The 18660-nt window shown below is 41.4% G+C and overlaps 1 protein-coding gene across 6 annotated transcripts in view; it reads left to right on the top strand.

The window, feature by feature from the left end:
- sorcs2 (sortilin-related VPS10 domain containing receptor 2) overlaps window positions 1–16114 on the top strand; it is a 393875-nt gene extending 377761 nt beyond the window's left edge. For all 6 annotated transcript variants that reach the window (XM_085154789.1, XM_085154790.1, XM_085154791.1 and 3 more), the window contains one exon: window positions 737–16114. Coding sequence is in view for 1 of the 6 variants with exons in the window: in XM_085154790.1 (XP_085010916.1) it covers window positions 737–789 (53 nt within the window). In the remaining 5 variants the exon portion in view is untranslated. The remainder of the gene's footprint in view (window positions 1–736) is intronic.
- The last annotated feature ends 2546 nt before the right edge of the window (window positions 16115–18660 follow it).

Genomic DNA, 18660 nt, shown 5'->3' on the forward strand with positions numbered 1-18660 from the left:
AAGTACATTCTTTGTATATCTACATATTAAACTATCTTTGTCACGACTATCATTGTGACAAAAGTAAATCATTCTTAATTTTAAAGCCTGATTGTGTTCTGTTATATAAGATTAGAATCTTTTATATTTTTTTACCTCTGTTTCATGTAATAAAGCAAATTGTATAAAAATCCCTGTCAGCATGTAGATCCTGTGAGGGTTTCGTCTACTAGGAGTGCTTAAGAAAGACACTGAGATTAGCAAATTGCAACTGGCCAACTTGGTCCTGTGAGTTCTATTTAACAGTATAAAGAAATATATATGGGAACTTTACTGATTAGAGCATGTGGAACAACTAATGATTTTTGAAGGAAAAACTTAAACGTAATTTGTGTTTTTATACCTAATTTTGAGCCAGCACGCTGGAATTCTTAATGAAGTCCAGAATTATTCAAACAATTAATCAACCATAGCATTAAATCAAGTTTACTATCCAAGAAGGCAAATTACATTGTAATTATATAATTATGTGCTTTACTATTTTTTCTGCTTTTTTGTGAAATGGTACATTTTGGAAGTTTTGGTGTTATGCTCACAGTCAGAACTGTATGTCACAGGACACCGTCTAATACTATACATTGCTTTATGTCATATATAACACTTTTACATAATTGTAAGTGGGCTTACATATGTGTTTTATGTATATTTTTCATGTCTCTTTAGCATCTCTCATTTTCTTTTTTCTCTTTTTTACTAGGCACTCATTCGGGTGTGGTCCTAAACATGAACTGCAGAGAGCTACACAGTTAGCAGACCAGCTGGTGGCCACCATGGTAATGCTGAAGAGCTAGTTGAGGCGAGCCGAGCTGGCTAATGAGCACAGGGACTCCACTCTGCCTTTTTCCTTCTCTCGTCTTTAGATTTTCCCTCTCCTCCTCCTCTGTCAGGTCACTCCACTCTTCCATGGACTCTTCCACTCTCCTGCTTCTGGGTATTGTGTTAATTATTTTGGGGAACTGGCTGACCATGGTGTTGGGACTCACCCCTTTTTTTGTGCCAGCCCTGGAGACCCTGGACACAAGGGCCAGTGGCTCAGTTTGAAGGCTCATCTGTACACTGTCTGTCTAATAACACAGGTACAATCGGCAAGCATGTCTCACAAGACTGGTTTCCACTGATACTGACAGTCAGAGAGATAGTTGAAACCACCAGAGACCGGTGTGCTAAAATGATTTGTGAGCACTAAACGTAGTTTGCATTGTTCCCCTCCATTATTGTTGCACCCCCCCACACACACACACACACACACACACACACACACACACACACACACACAGTTATCATTCTGCTCCTCTCTTCAATGGCAATAATAATCTCAATGGAATGTAGGATGTGATATAAACCCTTGTGAATTTGCATGTGATGGGTGTACACATGCAAACACAAGAGGGCAGTGTTGCACTTTTTGAAATCTCCACTGACAAGTACTCTTACAGCTCAGCTTTGGAATATACTGTATGTACACACAGCTTTGTTTATTTAACAAAAAGAAAAAGAAAAAAACATTCATCTCCATGTGTTCTTGTTTAAAAGTAACAAAATTTACAGATGTGTGGTCTGTGATGTTTCTGATCAGTTTCACCTTTGTCTGTCCCATGGTGCCTGAAACAGCAGACGCAGATCTGCTCAGTGACATTTCCTGTTATTTAGTTATTTCTGGAAACAGTACAGCCCTTTCTCCTTGTCCTCATCCCCGTCCTAACACTTTCTGGGTCAGAGCAGACCCCCTGGAGACAAAGGTTGCCGTCATTGGAGGGAAGCTGTAGTTGATATATTTTATTGTATCAGCCTATATTAGGCAAAGCTTGTGGTGGAATCACGTCTCCTTAAAAGTTTGGTTCATTTTAAATGTGTAAATATGATCGTGATTTACTCTTTGTAAATATCCCCTTTGTGTGTGTGTGTTTTACACTAATACCAAAATACATCACTTTTTTTACCCGTCTTTTTCTGGAGTTTCCTGCCACAGAGTTTCCCAGGTTTGAACATCTCACTGTTTCCACTTTCCTCAGCATCATTGCCTGCTTTACATTTTTGGGTATTTTCATTATAATGTCATGAGTAGGGATATTTCACTGTCTTTATTGTTAACTGGAAATAATTTTCTTGTCTTATAAAGATGCTCACAGTTACACAGTGACAGCAATGTAGATGGATATTTTTGATATACTGTCAGTTTTTCTTTTCCAGCACATGTAAAACACAAATGAGTGTTTCTGTTACCTTTGGACAGTCATTTTGTTTTTTTAATTGAACTAATGTGAGCAGTTGCTGTCACAATGCACCAGACAGCAGCTGAACAAATCTACAGATGTGTCAAGAGGTCTTTGAACGGCCTTGTCACCACCCTTTGGTCCATCTTGTATTTGATGCAGCAGATCGTGTTCACTCCTCCTGGTTTGATTCATCTTTTGTACATATTCTGCTCATATTTTTGTTCTTAGTTTTCTAGTGATGTGTCATCTTTGTATCAATGTCCCCTTAAACACAGGGGAAAATGGGAGTTATGATGTTCCAGTGTAGTAGTCAAGGAGTTTCACATATGGTGGCACAGTGTAACACAGCAGTGTAATTATAACCACGATTCTATCCTTTCATTTTTCTCTGGTTTGTTCGATCTTTTGGTTTTGCAATTAAAAACAACTGTGTTCTTTTCAGGAAGCATAGTGCACTCAACCTGCATCATGGAATAAATCACTCCCATAACGTGTATGTCTCTTTAATTTGTATAATATCATCCAGTACAACTGTTCATGTGCAGTTTGTCACAGTGTTTTGCTAGCTAAAAGTCCAGCTGCTGTATTTCACTGGGGGAGAAAAGAAAGAATGCTAACTCAACTCAGAGATGGAGAAAGATAAGAAAGACAGCAAATGAGAGGACGAGAGGTTGGATTTCTCAGTGTGCAAAGCTCACATATAAGTTCTCTTTTTAAATCAATCTGTTAAAGTCAATCATTGTTTTTGTGAAAAATGCTGCAGACTGAGGTAGACTTTATTATTTAAAAGGAAGATCCTCTGGGTTAGTACAGGATAAACAGGTTAGTTTGCTGTACTGATGGCTACTAAGTAAAGAGCAGTGTGTGACTGCTGCACAGTGGCCATCTAGTAAAAAGTTACTATAAGGTGTATACTGCCAATGTAGATGGAAATCAGCCTGGACAGCTCGAGCATCACACAAAATACAATGAGGTGACCAAGTTCATGCCATCAAAGTCAGTTAAGATAATGTGGAGCTTCTACCTCCTCTGCCTGGTCAGACTGCTCCCAGAGGTACTCCAAGTGGAAACTTTGGCTGAGACCTTGGGAGTTTGAGGTGGAAGCAAGGCCAGGGTAAAAGCTTTAGAGCTTGAATGCCAGCCAGATAACTGCCGATTCACCTGCCACAAAGCAAGCCCTGTATGGTGCCTATGACAGATTTTACATGGTTAAGGACATTATACTGATTATTTGAAGAGTTTCAGGTGGATTTTCATCTGACTGCTTGCAAAGAATGAAATGGTCAAAGGAAATTTGGATCTTACCGCTCCAATGTAAAATCGCTGGAAAAACTCAGGAGGTGTGCATGGCTCTAAGTGGAACAGATTTTGTATTATAATGTCAACGTTACAGTGTCAGAGTTTTAATTTTGTGAATAACTTGACAATCTTAGCTCAAACAGCTGCAAAACCTGTTTGCCCAGCACAGGGATATTGAATTCTATAAGATAAAGCCATAAATATGTGTGTCTGACTCTTCTATCAAAAATTACAGCTATTTATATGAAGTTGTACAACGCTTTATTTCGCCATGACAGTGCGTTTCTCACTATTATATGCATTTGAATGGGGAACTCGCCCGAAACAATGTAGGTGGTGTTGGCTGTGGCTATCCACATTACACCAGAGCCAGTGTTTCCTGTGAGGTCATCATCACCACACCAGGTCCTGTGCTTCTGGATTGGGCCAACTACATTTCACCAGGGCCTGTGTTGGTGGCTGATGCCATCCACATGACACCAGCGCCTGTGCTACTGGCTGAGGCCAACTACATTTCACCATCTACATTTCACCAGGGCCTGTGTTGCTAGCTGAGGCCAACTATATTTAAACACAGCCTGTGTTGCTGGCTGATGCCATCCACAAAAAAAGGGCCTGTGTTGCTGGCTGAGGCCATCCACATTACACCATGCAGGAGAGACTGCAGACAGGTTTATTGAAACTGTATGGGGCGGGAATGTCTCCATTAGCAGTTAGAGGGAAATTTACTGCTACCCTGAGCACTCCAAGCAAAACTACAGTACAGCCTGTGTACGTAGTAGCAGACCTGACGCAAGGGTTACTTAGCCGCTCAGCATGTGTAGCACTTGGGTTAGTGGCCAGAGTAGAAGCAGTGTCACTCACTTCGGTAGAGGCAGTAAAAATGCAGTTTCCAAAACTATTCAGGGGGTTAGGCCGAATGGAGGGGGAATACAAAATTGAGCTTAAAGCAGACGCTAAACCATTTGCCCTGTCAACCCCAAGAAGGGCCCTGCTTTCCCTGTTGCCCAAAGTCAAAAGAGAGCTTGCTCATATGGTAGAGTTAGGGGTAATCTCCAGAGTAGAGCAGCCTATTGACTGGTGTGCAGGAATGGTTCCACTACCCAAACCAAACAGAGATGAAGTGCGTGTGTGCGTGGACTTGACCAAACTGAACAATTCTGTGAAAAGAGAAAGACACATGTTCATCAGTTGAGCACACCCTAGGACAGCTAGAGGGCGCAAAGTTGTTCTCAAAACTTGATTCTAACTCAGGGTTTTTGCAAATACCTTTGTCCAAGCAGTCAGCTCTTCTCACAACCTTCATCACACCATTCGGAAGGTACTCTTTCAATAGACTCTGTTTCGGCATATCCTCAGCCCCTGAGCATTTTCAAAAACGAATGTCTCAGCTTTTGGAGTGGCTGAACGGAGTTGTCTGCCAAATGGATGACATTCTGGTTTATGCTGACACACAGGCCCAGCACGACAAGAGACTGGTTGCAGTCCTCGAACGGCTCACAAAAGCAGGGGTGACATTGAAAAGTGAGAAATGTGAGTTTGCAAAGACCTCAATCAAGTTCCTCGGACAGATCATTGACACAGGCGTCAAAGCAGACCCAGAAAAAGTGAAAGCGGTCAGCAACATGGAGGCACCCACCGATTGTGGGTGGAGTGAGATGATTCCTAGGAATGGTTAATCATCTAGGCAAGTACCTTCCCCACTTAGCAGAGAAAACAAAGCCGTTGAGAGAACTACTCAGTACCAAAAACATGTGGTGTTGGAGTGAGGCTCAACAAACAGCGTTAAACAACATTAAGTCAGAACTTAGTAAACCACCAAACTTTGCACTCTACAACCCCAAAGCACAAACAACAGTATCAGCTGATGCATCCTCCTATGGACTGGGAGCGGTGCTACTTCAGAAACAAGAGGATGACACAACCAAGCCAATGGCCTTCGCTTCAGGAGCATTAACCCCCACAGAACAAAGGTATGCTCAAATAGAGAAGGAAGCATTAGCCATAACCTGGGCATGTGAGCGATTGTCTGATTTTCTTATAGGCATTGAGTTCCATGTTGAGACAGAACTAAAACTGGAATGAGTGTTCACAAAACTAACTAAAATTAACTGAATTTATAGCAAAAATGTGTTTAGTTTTCATTGTTGTATGCGTGTCATACAATAGTCAAGGGTGAAAATGAAGTTTAGTTTACAGATTTTTTTCTTGCTGTGTCTCATTATGCCAGCAGGTGGCAGTACGTTAGTCGAGTCGTCTGTGTTGCTGCTCCATCCACACGCAAAATCATGTCAGGAAAAGTCGGAAGAAAGCGCCAGAGTCCAATTTGGGATTACTTTGAATATGACTGTGTTTTGGATAAAGCAAGTGTCTTGTAGTGGAAACAGACAAATTATGAGGGACATTTCTAAAGGGAAAAAAATCCCACAAACCTTAAAGTGCACTTGAAAAGCTAACACAAGAAGGCTAACCTAGCTTACCTTGAGAAGGTAAGGGAGCACACTCAACCCTCATCCCCAGAAAACAGAAGCTAACCCCAGGCAAGGCAGCGTGATGCATCCCGAGACAACAGGACGGGGATATCTACACAACTGTGTGAGTCAATTACCTTCAAAATGTTTATCAATTCACTTGAACCAAAATTACGAACATCCGGTGCTGCGAGAGTTAATAGTCTCATTGGGGCCAAGATATACATTTTATAGTTGCCTGGTATCAATGGTTGTTCATCTGCCTTTATTTATTTATTTATTTAAAGAACCCATAGGTGGGAATGTGAGTTGTCTGTCTCTGCGTGTTAGCCCTGCGACAGACAGGCGACCTGTCCAGGGTGCAGGGTATGGTAGCTGGAATAGCAACATACCCAAGGATAAGCAGAAGAGAATGACTGATATGATGAACCTGGGATTTTGTTACACTTAATTATTGCAAACACAACTAAAACTATAACTGAAACTAATCAAAACTAAACTAAACTAGCAAACAATTGGTAAAAAACGAATTAAAACTGATATAAAATTGAAAATCTGAAGTCAAAACTAAATAAAAATAAAAACTAATGAAAATTGCAAAACTATTAAAACCCTGGTGACGAGACATTAAGAGACGAAATGGACCTGTATGCACATGAGGTGATTTCAGGCCTTCCTGCAACAGAGGAGAGACTACAACAAATAAGAGAGCAGCAAGACAAAGATGAAACACTAAAACAAATCAAACTCTACTGCAAGAATGGCTGGCCGGACAAACTCAAAATACCAGGTCCATGTTTCCCATACCACCAGCATGCAGGGGACCTGACTGTTGAAAATGAACTTCTCCTAAAAGGTATGCGTATAGTTATTCCAAAGATATTACAAAAAGATATTTTGACACGACTGCACACAGGTCACCAGGGCATTGTAAAGTCCAGGGAACGAGCCAAGCAGTTGGTATGGTGGACAGGACTGAGCTCTCAACTACAACAACTGGTAGCAGAATGTGAGTCATGTGCAAAGGTGAGAAAGCAACCAAGATAAACACTCACGCCAACTGAGTTTCCTACACGGCCGTGGGAGTTAGTTGGTGCTGATCTTTTTGAGTGGAGTAACGCCAGTATTTGGTTGCAGTGGACTATTTCTCACGATACATAGAAATAGCTAAGCTGTCCTGTACCACATCAGCAGCAGTGATTGACCACTTAAAGTCCATATTCGCACGCCACGGCATACCAACAAAGTTAAGGTCGGATAATGGCCCACAATTCTCCTCAGAACACTTCCAAAAGTTTGCTACAGAGTGGGGCTTTGCCCACACCACTTCCAGCCCGAGATTCCCTCAGAGCAATAGTGAGGCTGAAAGAGCAGTGAGAACAGTAAAGAGCCTTCTACAGAAAGAAGGAGACCCATATCTCGCTCTCATGGCATATCGCACCACACCGCTTGCCAATGGACATAGCCCTGCAGAGCTTCTGATGGGGAGAAAACTTCGTACCACAGTTCCCATACTTCCATCCTTCCTCAACCCAGGTTGGACAAACATCACTAAACTGAGTGAGAGAGAAGGGAAGGAGAGAGAAAAACAGTGGAAATGGTTCAACAACAGACACAGAGCACAAGACTTCACTGGACTACACCCATAAATCAAGTTTGGATCACAGACATGAAAACAAATGGGACTATATCAGGCAGAGCAGATACGCCACGGTCTTACCTTGTTGAGACCCCGAGGGGGCTTCTACGTCGAAACAGGAGCCATCTCATGACACTATAAGGGACCAAGACTGAACCAACAACCTTCATAGTTAGAATAAGTTCACACAGTTAAATAAAATAATAGTTATATACAAAGGCAATAAATATTTGTTACAGATTTGAGTTAATGTAACAGCCTTGGAGTATTCAGTTAAAAGTTAAGTTGCAGTGATTTCAGTATTGACATAAAAGTGGATTAATACAGAAAACATTATAGTTTATAATGTACTCAGAAGGGGGGATGTTATGGTAAGGACTAATTCAGTGGTTCATGCAGCTTGGCAATAAACAGAGTCGCCACGTTAAGACAGAGCTGGCCCAGTCTCGTTAATGGTGCTGCTATTATAAACCCGAGATCTACCAAAACTTTGGCGAAGGCCATTGACATTTCACCAGGGCCTTTGCTGCTGGCTGAGGCCAACTACATTTCACCAGGGCCTACGTTGCTGGCTGATTCCATCCACATTACACCAGGGCCTTTGCTGTTGGCTGATTCCATCCACATTACACCACGGCCAGTGCTTTTCTCGCACGAGAAAAAATTATAAGTTTTCATCTTGTGATTAACTTGAAAATCTTAGCTCGAACAGCTTTAAAACCTTTTTGCTCAACACGGGGATATTGAATTCTATAAGATGATAAATATGTGTATCTGATACTTCTATGAAAAGTTACAACTATATTCATGAACTTGTACAAAAACGCTTTCTTTCGCCAAGACAGTGCGTTTCTCACTGTTACATGCGCCGATATCATGCACATTTCACCAGAGCCAGTGGTGTTAGCTAAGCCCATCCACATTACACCAGGGCGTGTGGTGCTGACCAATACCATCCATATTCCACCAGGGACAGTGTTGTTAGATGAGGCCATCCACATTACAACAGGACCTGTGTTACTGGCTGAGGCCAACTACATTACACCAGGGCCTTTGCTGCTGGCTGATACCATCCACATTACACCACGGCCAGTGCTTTTCTAGCACGAAAAAAAATGATACGTTTTCATCTTGTGATTAACTTGAAAATCTTAGCTCAAACAGCTTTAAAACCTTTTTGCTCAACACGGGGATATTGAATTCTATAAGATGATAAATATGTGTATCTGATACTTCTATCAAAAGTTTCAAGTATATTCATGAACTTGTACAAAAACGCTTTCTTTCTCCAAGACAGTGCGTTTTGTCACTGTTACATGCGCCGATATCATGCACATTTCACCAGAGCCAGTGGTGTTAGCTAAGGCCATCCACATTTCACCAGAGCCAGTGGTGTTAGATGAGGCCATCCACATTACAACAGGACCTGTGTTAATGGCTGATACCATCCACATTACACCAGGGCCTTTGCTGCTGGCTAAAACCATCCACATTACACCACGGCCAGTGCTTTTCTCGCACGAAAAAAAATGATACGTTTTCATCTTGTGATTAACTTGAAAATCTTAGCTCAAACAGCTTTAAAACCTTTTTGCTCAACACGGGGATATTGAATTCTATAAGATGATAAATATGTGTATCTGATACTTCTATCAAAAGTTTCAAGTATATTCATGAACTTGTACAAAAACGCTTTCTTTCGCCAAGACAGTGCGTTTCTCACTGTTACATGCGCCGATATCATGCACATTTCACCAGAGCCAGTGGTGTTAGCTAAGCCCATCCACATTACACCAGGGCGTGTGGTGCTGACCAATACCATCCATATTCCACCAGGGACAGTGTTGTTAGATGAGGCCATCCACATTACAACAGGACCTTTGTTAATGGCTGAGGCCAACTACATTACACCAGGGCCTTTGCTGCTGGCTGATACCATCCACATTACACCACGGCCAGTGCTTTTCTCGCACGAAAAAAAATTATAAGTTTTCATCTTGTGATTAACTTGAAAATCTTAGCTCAAACAGCTTTAAAACCTTTTTGCTCAACACGGGGATATTGAATTCTATAAGATGATAAATATGTGTATCTGATACTTCTATCAAAAGTTTCAAGTATATTCATGAACTTGTACAAAAACGCTTTCTTTCTCCAAGACAGTGCGTTTTGTCACTGTTACATGCGCCGATATCATGCACATTTCACCAGAGCCAGTGGTGTTAGCTAAGGCCATCCACATTTCACCAGAGCCAGTGGTGTTAGATGAGGCCATCCACATTACAACAGGACCTGTGTTAATGGCTGATACCATCCACATTACACCAGGGCCTTTGCTGCTGGCTAAAACCATCCACATTACACCACGGCCAGTGCTTTTCTCGCACGAAAAAAAATGATACGTTTTCATCTTGTGATTAACTTGAAAATCTTAGCTCAAACAGCTTTAAAACCTTTTTGCTCAACACGGGGATATTGAATTCTATAAGATGATAAATATGTGTATCTGATACTTCTATGAAAAGTTACAACTATATTCATGAACTTGTACAAAAACGCTTTCTTTCTCCAAGACAGTGCATTTCTCACTGTTACATGTGCCGATATCATGTACATTTCACCAGAGCCAGTGGTGTTAGCTAAGCCCATCCACATTTCACCAGAGCCAGTGGTGTTAGCTAAGGCCATCCACATTACAACAGGACCTGTGTTACTGGCTGATACCATCCACATTACACCAGAGCCTTTGCTGCTGGCTGATTCCATCCACATTACACCACGGCCAGTGCTTTTCTCACACGAAAAAAAATTATAAGTTTTCATTTTGTGATTAACTTGAAAATCTTAGCTCAAACAGCTTCAAAACCTATTTACCCAGCACGGGGATCTTGAATTGTATAAGAGAAAGCCACAAATATGTGTATATGCTTCTTCTATCAAGACTTACAGCCATTTATATGAAGTTGTACAAAAACGCTTTATTTCGTCAAGACAGTGCGTTTCCTACGATTACATGCATTTAAATGGGGGAATTCGCCCAAAACAAAGTATAGGTTTTCATCTTGTGAATAACTTGAAAATCTTAGCTCAAACAGCTTTAAAACCTTTTTGCTCAACACGGGGATATTGAATTCTATAAGATGATAAATATGTGTATCTGATACTTCTATCAAAAGTTTCAAGTATATTCATGAACTTGTACAAAAACGCTTTCTTTCTCCAAGACAGTGCGTTTTGTCACTGTTACATGCGCCGATATCATGCACATTTCACCAGAGCCAGTGGTGTTAGCTAAGGCCATCCACATTTCACCAGAGCCAGTGGTGTTAGATGAGGCCATCCACATTACAACAGGACCTGTGTTAATGGCTGATACCATCCACATTACACCAGGGCCTTTGCTGCTGGCTAAAACCATCCACATTACACCACGGCCAGTGCTTTTCTCGCACGAAAAAAAATGATACGTTTTCATCTTGTGATTAACTTGAAAATCTTAGCTCAAACAGCTTTAAAACCTTTTTGCTCAACACGGGGATATTGAATTCTATAAGATGATAAATATGTGTATCTGATACTTCTATCAAAAGTTTCAAGTATATTCATGAACTTGTACAAAAACGCTTTCTTTCGCCAAGACAGTGCGTTTCTCACTGTTACATGCGCCGATATCATGCACATTTCACCAGAGCCAGTGGTGTTAGCTAAGCCCATCCACATTACACCAGGGCGTGTGGTGCTGACCAATACCATCCATATTCCACCAGGGACAGTGTTGTTAGATGAGGCCATCCACATTACAACAGGACCTTTGTTACTGGCTGAGGCCAACTACATTACACCAGGGCCTTTGCTGCTGGCTGATACCATCCACATTACACCACGGCCAGTGCTTTTCTCACACGAAAAAAAATTATAAGTTTTCATCTTGTGATTAACTTGAAAATCTTAGCTCAAACAGCTTCAAAACCTATTTGCCCAGCACGGGGATCTTGAATTGTATAAGAGAAAGCCACAAATATGTGTATATGCTTCTTCTATCAAGACTTACAGCTTTTTTACAGGAATTGTCGGATTATTATATTATTTTATGCCATGTTAGACCCCTAATTAAAGATTGTGAATTATTATGTAGTTTTAGTTTGCATTATGCTCCTGAATTAGAAGAAGGTGATAACTATTACATTTGGTAAACTGATTTGCATTACATTAGACTGTTAATTTATTGTGAATGTATGATTTTGTTTTATGATGCATTATACTGCTGAGTTATAAGAAAATACTGTTCACAGAAAGTCATTGCCTTATTTGTCTGGTTAGAAGAGAACAGAGCATACTGCCCCATCTCAGCAGGAGCAGATAAACAGGGAGCCAAGGTCGTAGCTTAGGCGCTGTGTGAGAAAGAATGTGAATGTTTAGGCTTTTATGATTAGGTGGGGGCCACTAGAGGCTATAAGAGTTTGATCAAGGCTCCACCATTTTGAGATCTGATGCTGTCTGCTGTATGGTGTCCATCTCCCACGCGTGTGTTCATTAAATCATCGTTTGACTTGACCTGGCCGGACCAGTGTGGTTATTTTTGGTTTTCCTCTTGTATCCATCCCCAATATTTGAATCCGTAACAGTTTTGGGGGCTCGTCCTGTGGTATTGGGGTGGAAGTTTTGGAGGCTTGGACGGTCCGAGGTGGTCAGACGGGCAGACATTATCCGGCAATCGAACTGAGTGGACAGGCGCCTTTATAAAAGAGGTAGGCACAGGCCTGTTGATTTTATCCGAAGTGTGCTGAATTGGACGATAAAATTAAATGTCTATTCAGTAAAAGTTGCCGGTGAGTGTCTGTTTTGATGTTGATGAAAAATCTCATGAGAATTGAAGTTGAAATAATGGTAATAAATAGCAGTTGGACTGCTGAGTGATAATAAATAGCAGTTGGACTGCTGAGATAATTTAGTTGGATAGGAAATTGGTCATTTAGTGGGTTAAAGTCCCCATTGGTCATGGTTGGACCGGCCTCAGTCATACTCTTGTCTTAGTGTGTTGACTGTTGTTTCAAATCATTATAAATTTTTTAAGAACGACAGTTGGACTGTTAAGAAGCGCATAGCCCGGAGGTTACGCTCCCTCCTGGCCGCGGACGCGCGACCTTGACCTGTCGGCGAACAGGGTCTGTTCAGTTGGCTTGACTGTGGGGTACAGGGCATCCTGGAACAAGCTAGGAGTTAGAGGCTCCTTATCTGTGCTTTTTTGGGCAGCAAAGGTTGGACCTTGGGTGTTGGACACTTTTAAATTGAGTTAGGGACTTTAGAGATGAGGCCAGAAACTGTTGGACAGATACTGGTTAATTGATTACAAAAAAGTTGGACTTTCTTCGGTTGGACCCGTTAACTTAAATTTGTCAAAATTGTGTAGGCGCTAAAACTTTCAGGCCTGAGAGTGAGTGTAAATATAAGACGTCTTTGTAATATAAGAGAAAGTTGAGTGTGAAACGAGGCTGTGTGTGACGACAGCGCGCTGCAGCGCTGCGAGCTATTTTTAGATAGTGTGTGAACATGCAAATGAGGTGGCTGCTGTGAAGCCCACAGAGGACTTCCTGTTTAGCGTGTTATTGAGTTTTATAAGTATGATTTGCAAACAATGATACATGCCTGTAATTAAAACGCTGATTTTGCTGATTATAATATTACAAATAAAGTTTTGAATGACTACGGTGAATGTTTGATGTTTGGCTGAGTTTTGATATAGGAGAGACGGCGTTGCAGCTGCTGGGGGTGAGTGACCGGAAATATGCATGCCCATAAAAGGCAACTGCCTGACTGTGTGAACTATGCACCAAGAGAGAGAGTAAAATCTAGGCAGATGAACCAAATGGATGTTGTAAGAAAAATAGTAAATGAATGTTTTAGTCTCTTAATACAGGTGGATTTCTCTCAAACTGGAGACCTGAGTACAGCAGCAAAAGGATAGATTAACAAAATTGGGACGACAGACAGGCCAAGCTCTGGCTCAAAATTTAACAGTTTGACCTCTCACTTTGTCCCCACCCAAAAAAGAAGCTTAAGGGACATCTTCTCCTCCAGTTATCGGTTACCATCACTGAAAATTTTCAGGCAAGTACTTCACTGAATTGTTTTTGGCACCATGTGTCCCTGAATCTCACAAGCAAGCTCTAATTCCTGGCTGAAGACATGGAATGCTGTTATTTAAGGTGGGAAATCAAAATTTGGGAAACAAAATTAAAAACACACACAATTAGAGAAATGCCTTGTTTGAGAAAAAGTTAAAATAACCCACCCACAAACGCACACACATGCAATGAAGAAACGGCTTACACTCATGAACACGTGAAGATTTCCAGCAAGTTTAAAGCAGCGAAACTTAACATACACCTGATGTTAAATGATAAAGTTTATCCACTACTAACAAATAAACTCTCTGGGTTGCAGGACAACAACTTGACTTCAAAAAGACAGACAATGGTACGATAAACCAGTGATGAAACAACAAATTTAGTGGTTAAAAGAGTCAAATTGTGACATGTTTTCCTCTGATTGATTAATACAAGTGATTACTGAATGAAAGAAAATTCCTTTTTTGAATTATTAAACATGATCTTAAAGAATTTTAACGTGTACCTGTGTTGTCCTGTCAATTTGGTGGGTTAGGAGTTGATTATATAGTGAGAAAAAACAAAAAAAAGGGGGGGAGAAGGCTGACACAGGGCCTGGCCCCTCTCTGAATAACACAGCCAAAACAACATCATTTTCCTGTTCGTCTGTTTTTGTTTTGTTTTTGTTTTTTCTCTTTATGCTTGATTACAGGCTGCTTTGTCGGCCCGGAAAGCCGAGGCTGACCTGGACTCCTGCTCTCCCCTCTACCATCTTTTCTCTCCCCTCTACCATCTTTGATGTGACCCTGACCAAATGCTACAGCAGCTGGACCCACAACAACAGCCTGAGAATGTCAACAGTCCTGCAGGAAAAAGATCTCATGCAGCGGAGACGGAGAACGTTAAATCCAAGGCCCGTTTCACTATACGGGGGAGATTTCCAGACAGCTTCAGCTGACAGAGCTGTGACAAGACGCCTATTAAGCCTGGATGAAAAGTGAGGCCGAGCAAAAGAATGTTGACCTTAACAACTCTGCATTAAAACTGTGCAGGACAGTGACGGACTAACACGGATGATCGGGCAGCAAAAAGGGCGTGCCAGAGACACGAGGAGTAACTGAGGTCAGAAGGCACCTCAGATTGGACAAAAGCAGCAGAAGAACATAAGCTGAAGGCACAGGTGTCGGGGCTCGGTCAGGAGCTGACCTCTGAGAAGAGCCGAACAGCAGAGCTGCAGAAGGCCGTGGAGCAAAGCAAGGAAAACATCAATAAACTTCAATCTGACGTGTATGGAGACTCTGAGGTTTCTGCCCTCATTGAGAGCTCGAGACATCAGAGCAGAAACTGCGCATGGCTCAGGAGGAGCTGGCTGCTAATCGAACCCATCAGTCAGGCTTAGAGTCCCAGATACAAGACTTGAAATCAGGCCGGAGCTTGCTGGAGCAGGAGGTTGCCAAACCTGACAAGAAGCTCCAACAGCAGGAGCAAACCCTGAAGGACCTACAGAAGCAAAAAGGGTCAAGTTCAGGAGGAGCTGGACAAGGAGAAGATGCAGGACACTGGAGAAAAGGACTGCCTCAATTGGGGCCAGAACCAGTATGGAGAGAACTTTGGGCAGCAGCACCAATGGACCCAAACGGACTGAAAAGGGGGAGGGCAGGACCCCAGGGGCTTCAGGCCATGGTTTACCCAGAACACCAGAACAGGAAAGTGATGAACACAAACACACACACAAACACACACATCTACATACACTGACTCAGAATCAAGAGAAACACACATATGAACACATATCCACTCGTTGATTGACTGAGAAATGACACACACACGCACACAAATCGAAATGCTGATTCAATTCACTGAGAAGTGATCCACACACACACACATACATACACATGTTTGTACAATGAAGAGTGATACACACACGCTGATGCAATGAAGAATGCTTTACTAACAAATGCTATGCTGATACGCAAAATGCTGCACACAAACGTTCAAATATAGAATCTGTTACAACAACAAGAAGCCATTGATTGTTTAATTGGTTAAATGCATTTCATGTCACCCAGAGGGCATTTGTGTAGATTTAGGGGACAGGGTCGAAAGCAGTTTGGTTATGAAAACAATGTCTGTGAGTGATGTCTGTTTATGGCTCAAGGCCTCGACTGAATTGTTTACTGTGCTTCACACAGCCTGATAAGGAGCAGTGGTACAGAGTGAAAATGATGAATTAACGGTGTGAGCCTTATTTCGGAGCGCCACATTTTTGTGATTGAGATTTAATTGAAGGAGGAACACACTGAAAAATAAAAAAATAAATAAAAGGAAAAAAAGAAAAGAAAAGGGGGCCAGCCCCTGGATTTACGTAAGCATCCCACGTGTATTTAACACAATTGCCTCAGGCTTTAAAGATCTGTACAAAATTCAACAGGAAATCATAGCTTCCCTGTATTTCCTACATTGTTGGCATGCTGGTGAGTGCTGTTGCTCCACAGTAAGAAGGTCCTGGGTGCAAGTCCACAGTCTGGCTAGTTTGCAGTGGTTTCTCTCTGGGTATTCTGGTTTCCTGCCACAGTGAAAAGTCATGCAGCTGTTAGAGCTAGGTTAATTGATGATTCTAAATTATCCGTGAATGTAAGTGTAAATGGTTGTTTGTTTCTATGTGACAGACTGATGACCTGTTCGGGGTGCACCCTGCCTCGTAACCTATCACTTCAGGGTTATTTCCCAGCCCTCCTGCAACCAGGATAAAGATAGGAGGCTGGTAGTTGGTGTAGACCCATTCAATTTTTATGGTAACCAGAATTTAGACTTTGTTGAACCGTAGGCAATATGAAGACAACATGTAGTATTTAAGGGACCAAGTAGAATTTGGATAAAAGTTATTGAATAGTGTTGAAATAAAATGACAGAATTGTGAAGAATTAAAATATTCCAGGAGCTCAACTTACTCCATCAGAACATGTTTCAATCGTGTTTTATGAACTCAAAATGCACAGGTTTACTGAATATGAAAAGGTTGTCTTGATTTAACTCAGTTGTTTAAGTTTCTACCAAAGCAAAACATTTGTGTGCAACTAGTGTCCACTATTGAATCAAATAAGTCCAACATGTTTTTTGTCAGTGCAAAAAGGAGTTACGGTACCTGTATTCCTACACAATATTGTCCCGGGAAAGAGAAAAACTTTCTGGTGAAGTTTTGGTTGATTTTGGGTTTTGCTTAACACTAGGGTTATTTTATCAGTGAGGTTTGGATTGTTTTCTCTCTAAGAGAGAGAAAGATGGTTTTATGCTCGCCCCCGGAAATTGGCGGGTCCTTCCCCTCATCCCCAGACTCTGCTTCCTCCTCGGAAGACGCGTCAGTGGGATTAAGGAGGTCCTCGAAGTATTCCTTCCACCGCCTGACAATTTTCTCAGTCGACGTCAGCAGCGCTCCGCCAGCACTATACACAGTGCAGGTAGAGCACCGCTTTCCCCTCCTGAGACGCCTGACGGTTTGCCAGAACCTCTTCTCGCGCTATAAAACATTCTTACTGAAAACAGTTGCAAAGTATTTTTCTCCATGATTATAATGGGCTCTAGAGAAATTCACTTATATGGGACATTGATCACATGAGAAGTCCTGAGCCTAAAAGGATTGCAGCGAGTCAATCCAGTCCAAAAAACAAGGAACTGTTTTCCTTTAAAATGATGACGTCATCTTGCTGGTGATGGAGGCTCGAATAGGTTGCGTGTGAGACTCCATTATCAGCAATATCTGGTATGAATGTGTGTGAATGTATGCATGTGACTGGACTGTGATGGACTGCCGACTAAAAGTTTAAACTGACTTGATACTGAGACAAAAACGATACCGACTTTAGGATTAGTAAATGTCCACAAACAATTCACCCAGCCTGTAAAAGAAGGGTGGATGTTTTGTCTCGCTTTGTTTTGTTTTTGCAGGAGTAGAAGGATGAGAGAGACTAAAGGGGGAGGCTGTAGCTTCACATGAGTGTGAACTGCAGACTTAACCCTTTGGTTGCTAATTTTGAGTTACTGATGTTTGCATCAAGAAAATTGTGTTTTATTAGCTGTGTTTCGATTAATGCATCATATTATATTGTTGGGAATGTTAAATGCTAAAGTGAAGAGAAGCTTTGATTTCACTCAAGACTGAACATTTTATTATTAACCATAGCAGGCCACTGTAAAAAAGCCAATTAATTTTGATAGAGAAAAAAAAGCAAAAAAAACCTCTATTAATGTCTATGAATAACAGGGGAATGATAGACTTGTCACATTCAAAATAGAGATATGTAATGACAAACACTGGTCCACGTCATTTAGGTTCTTCATTGAAATAGTCAATAACTTAGAAAAGTAAGATAGAACCGACAGGGGCATGTGCTGAGATGTGGTGCTGCACAAGAACAAGAGCAAAATAAAGAAAAATTATTGTGTTTAGCTTTGATAAATTCAAATTAAAATGTACCATTACACTCAGAGGATCAATATGAAATTCAATATATGCTAATTTTGTATGAAGTACGTGACTGATAACTGTTCTGTCCTGAGCTTTTGTTTTTACAGCACCCACTTGACCACACCAACAGTTTCTCGCCACCAAAAGGGGGTACTTGCAAAGAATAGGGAGGAATATCATCAGAAGTGGGAAAGGTAAGCCCCGATGGGGGTGATAACATCATTAATTTCACGTATGGTCAAATTCTTAAAACTTGACCCCAAACATGAAAAATTCTTCAAACATTTAGAGACAGAGTGGAGTTCTAGATAAACATAATGCAGCAAACCACATAAGGATGGAGCGTTGGAGTTAATAAGATGGTGAAATAACACACAGGAAAAATGTTGATCATGTTGATTATGTTTATTCCAGTGTGCAGAGA

Source organism: Neolamprologus multifasciatus, chromosome 3 (genome assembly GCF_963576455.1).
Source record: "Neolamprologus multifasciatus chromosome 3, fNeoMul1.2, whole genome shotgun sequence".
NCBI lineage: Eukaryota > Metazoa > Chordata > Actinopteri > Cichliformes > Cichlidae > Neolamprologus > Neolamprologus multifasciatus.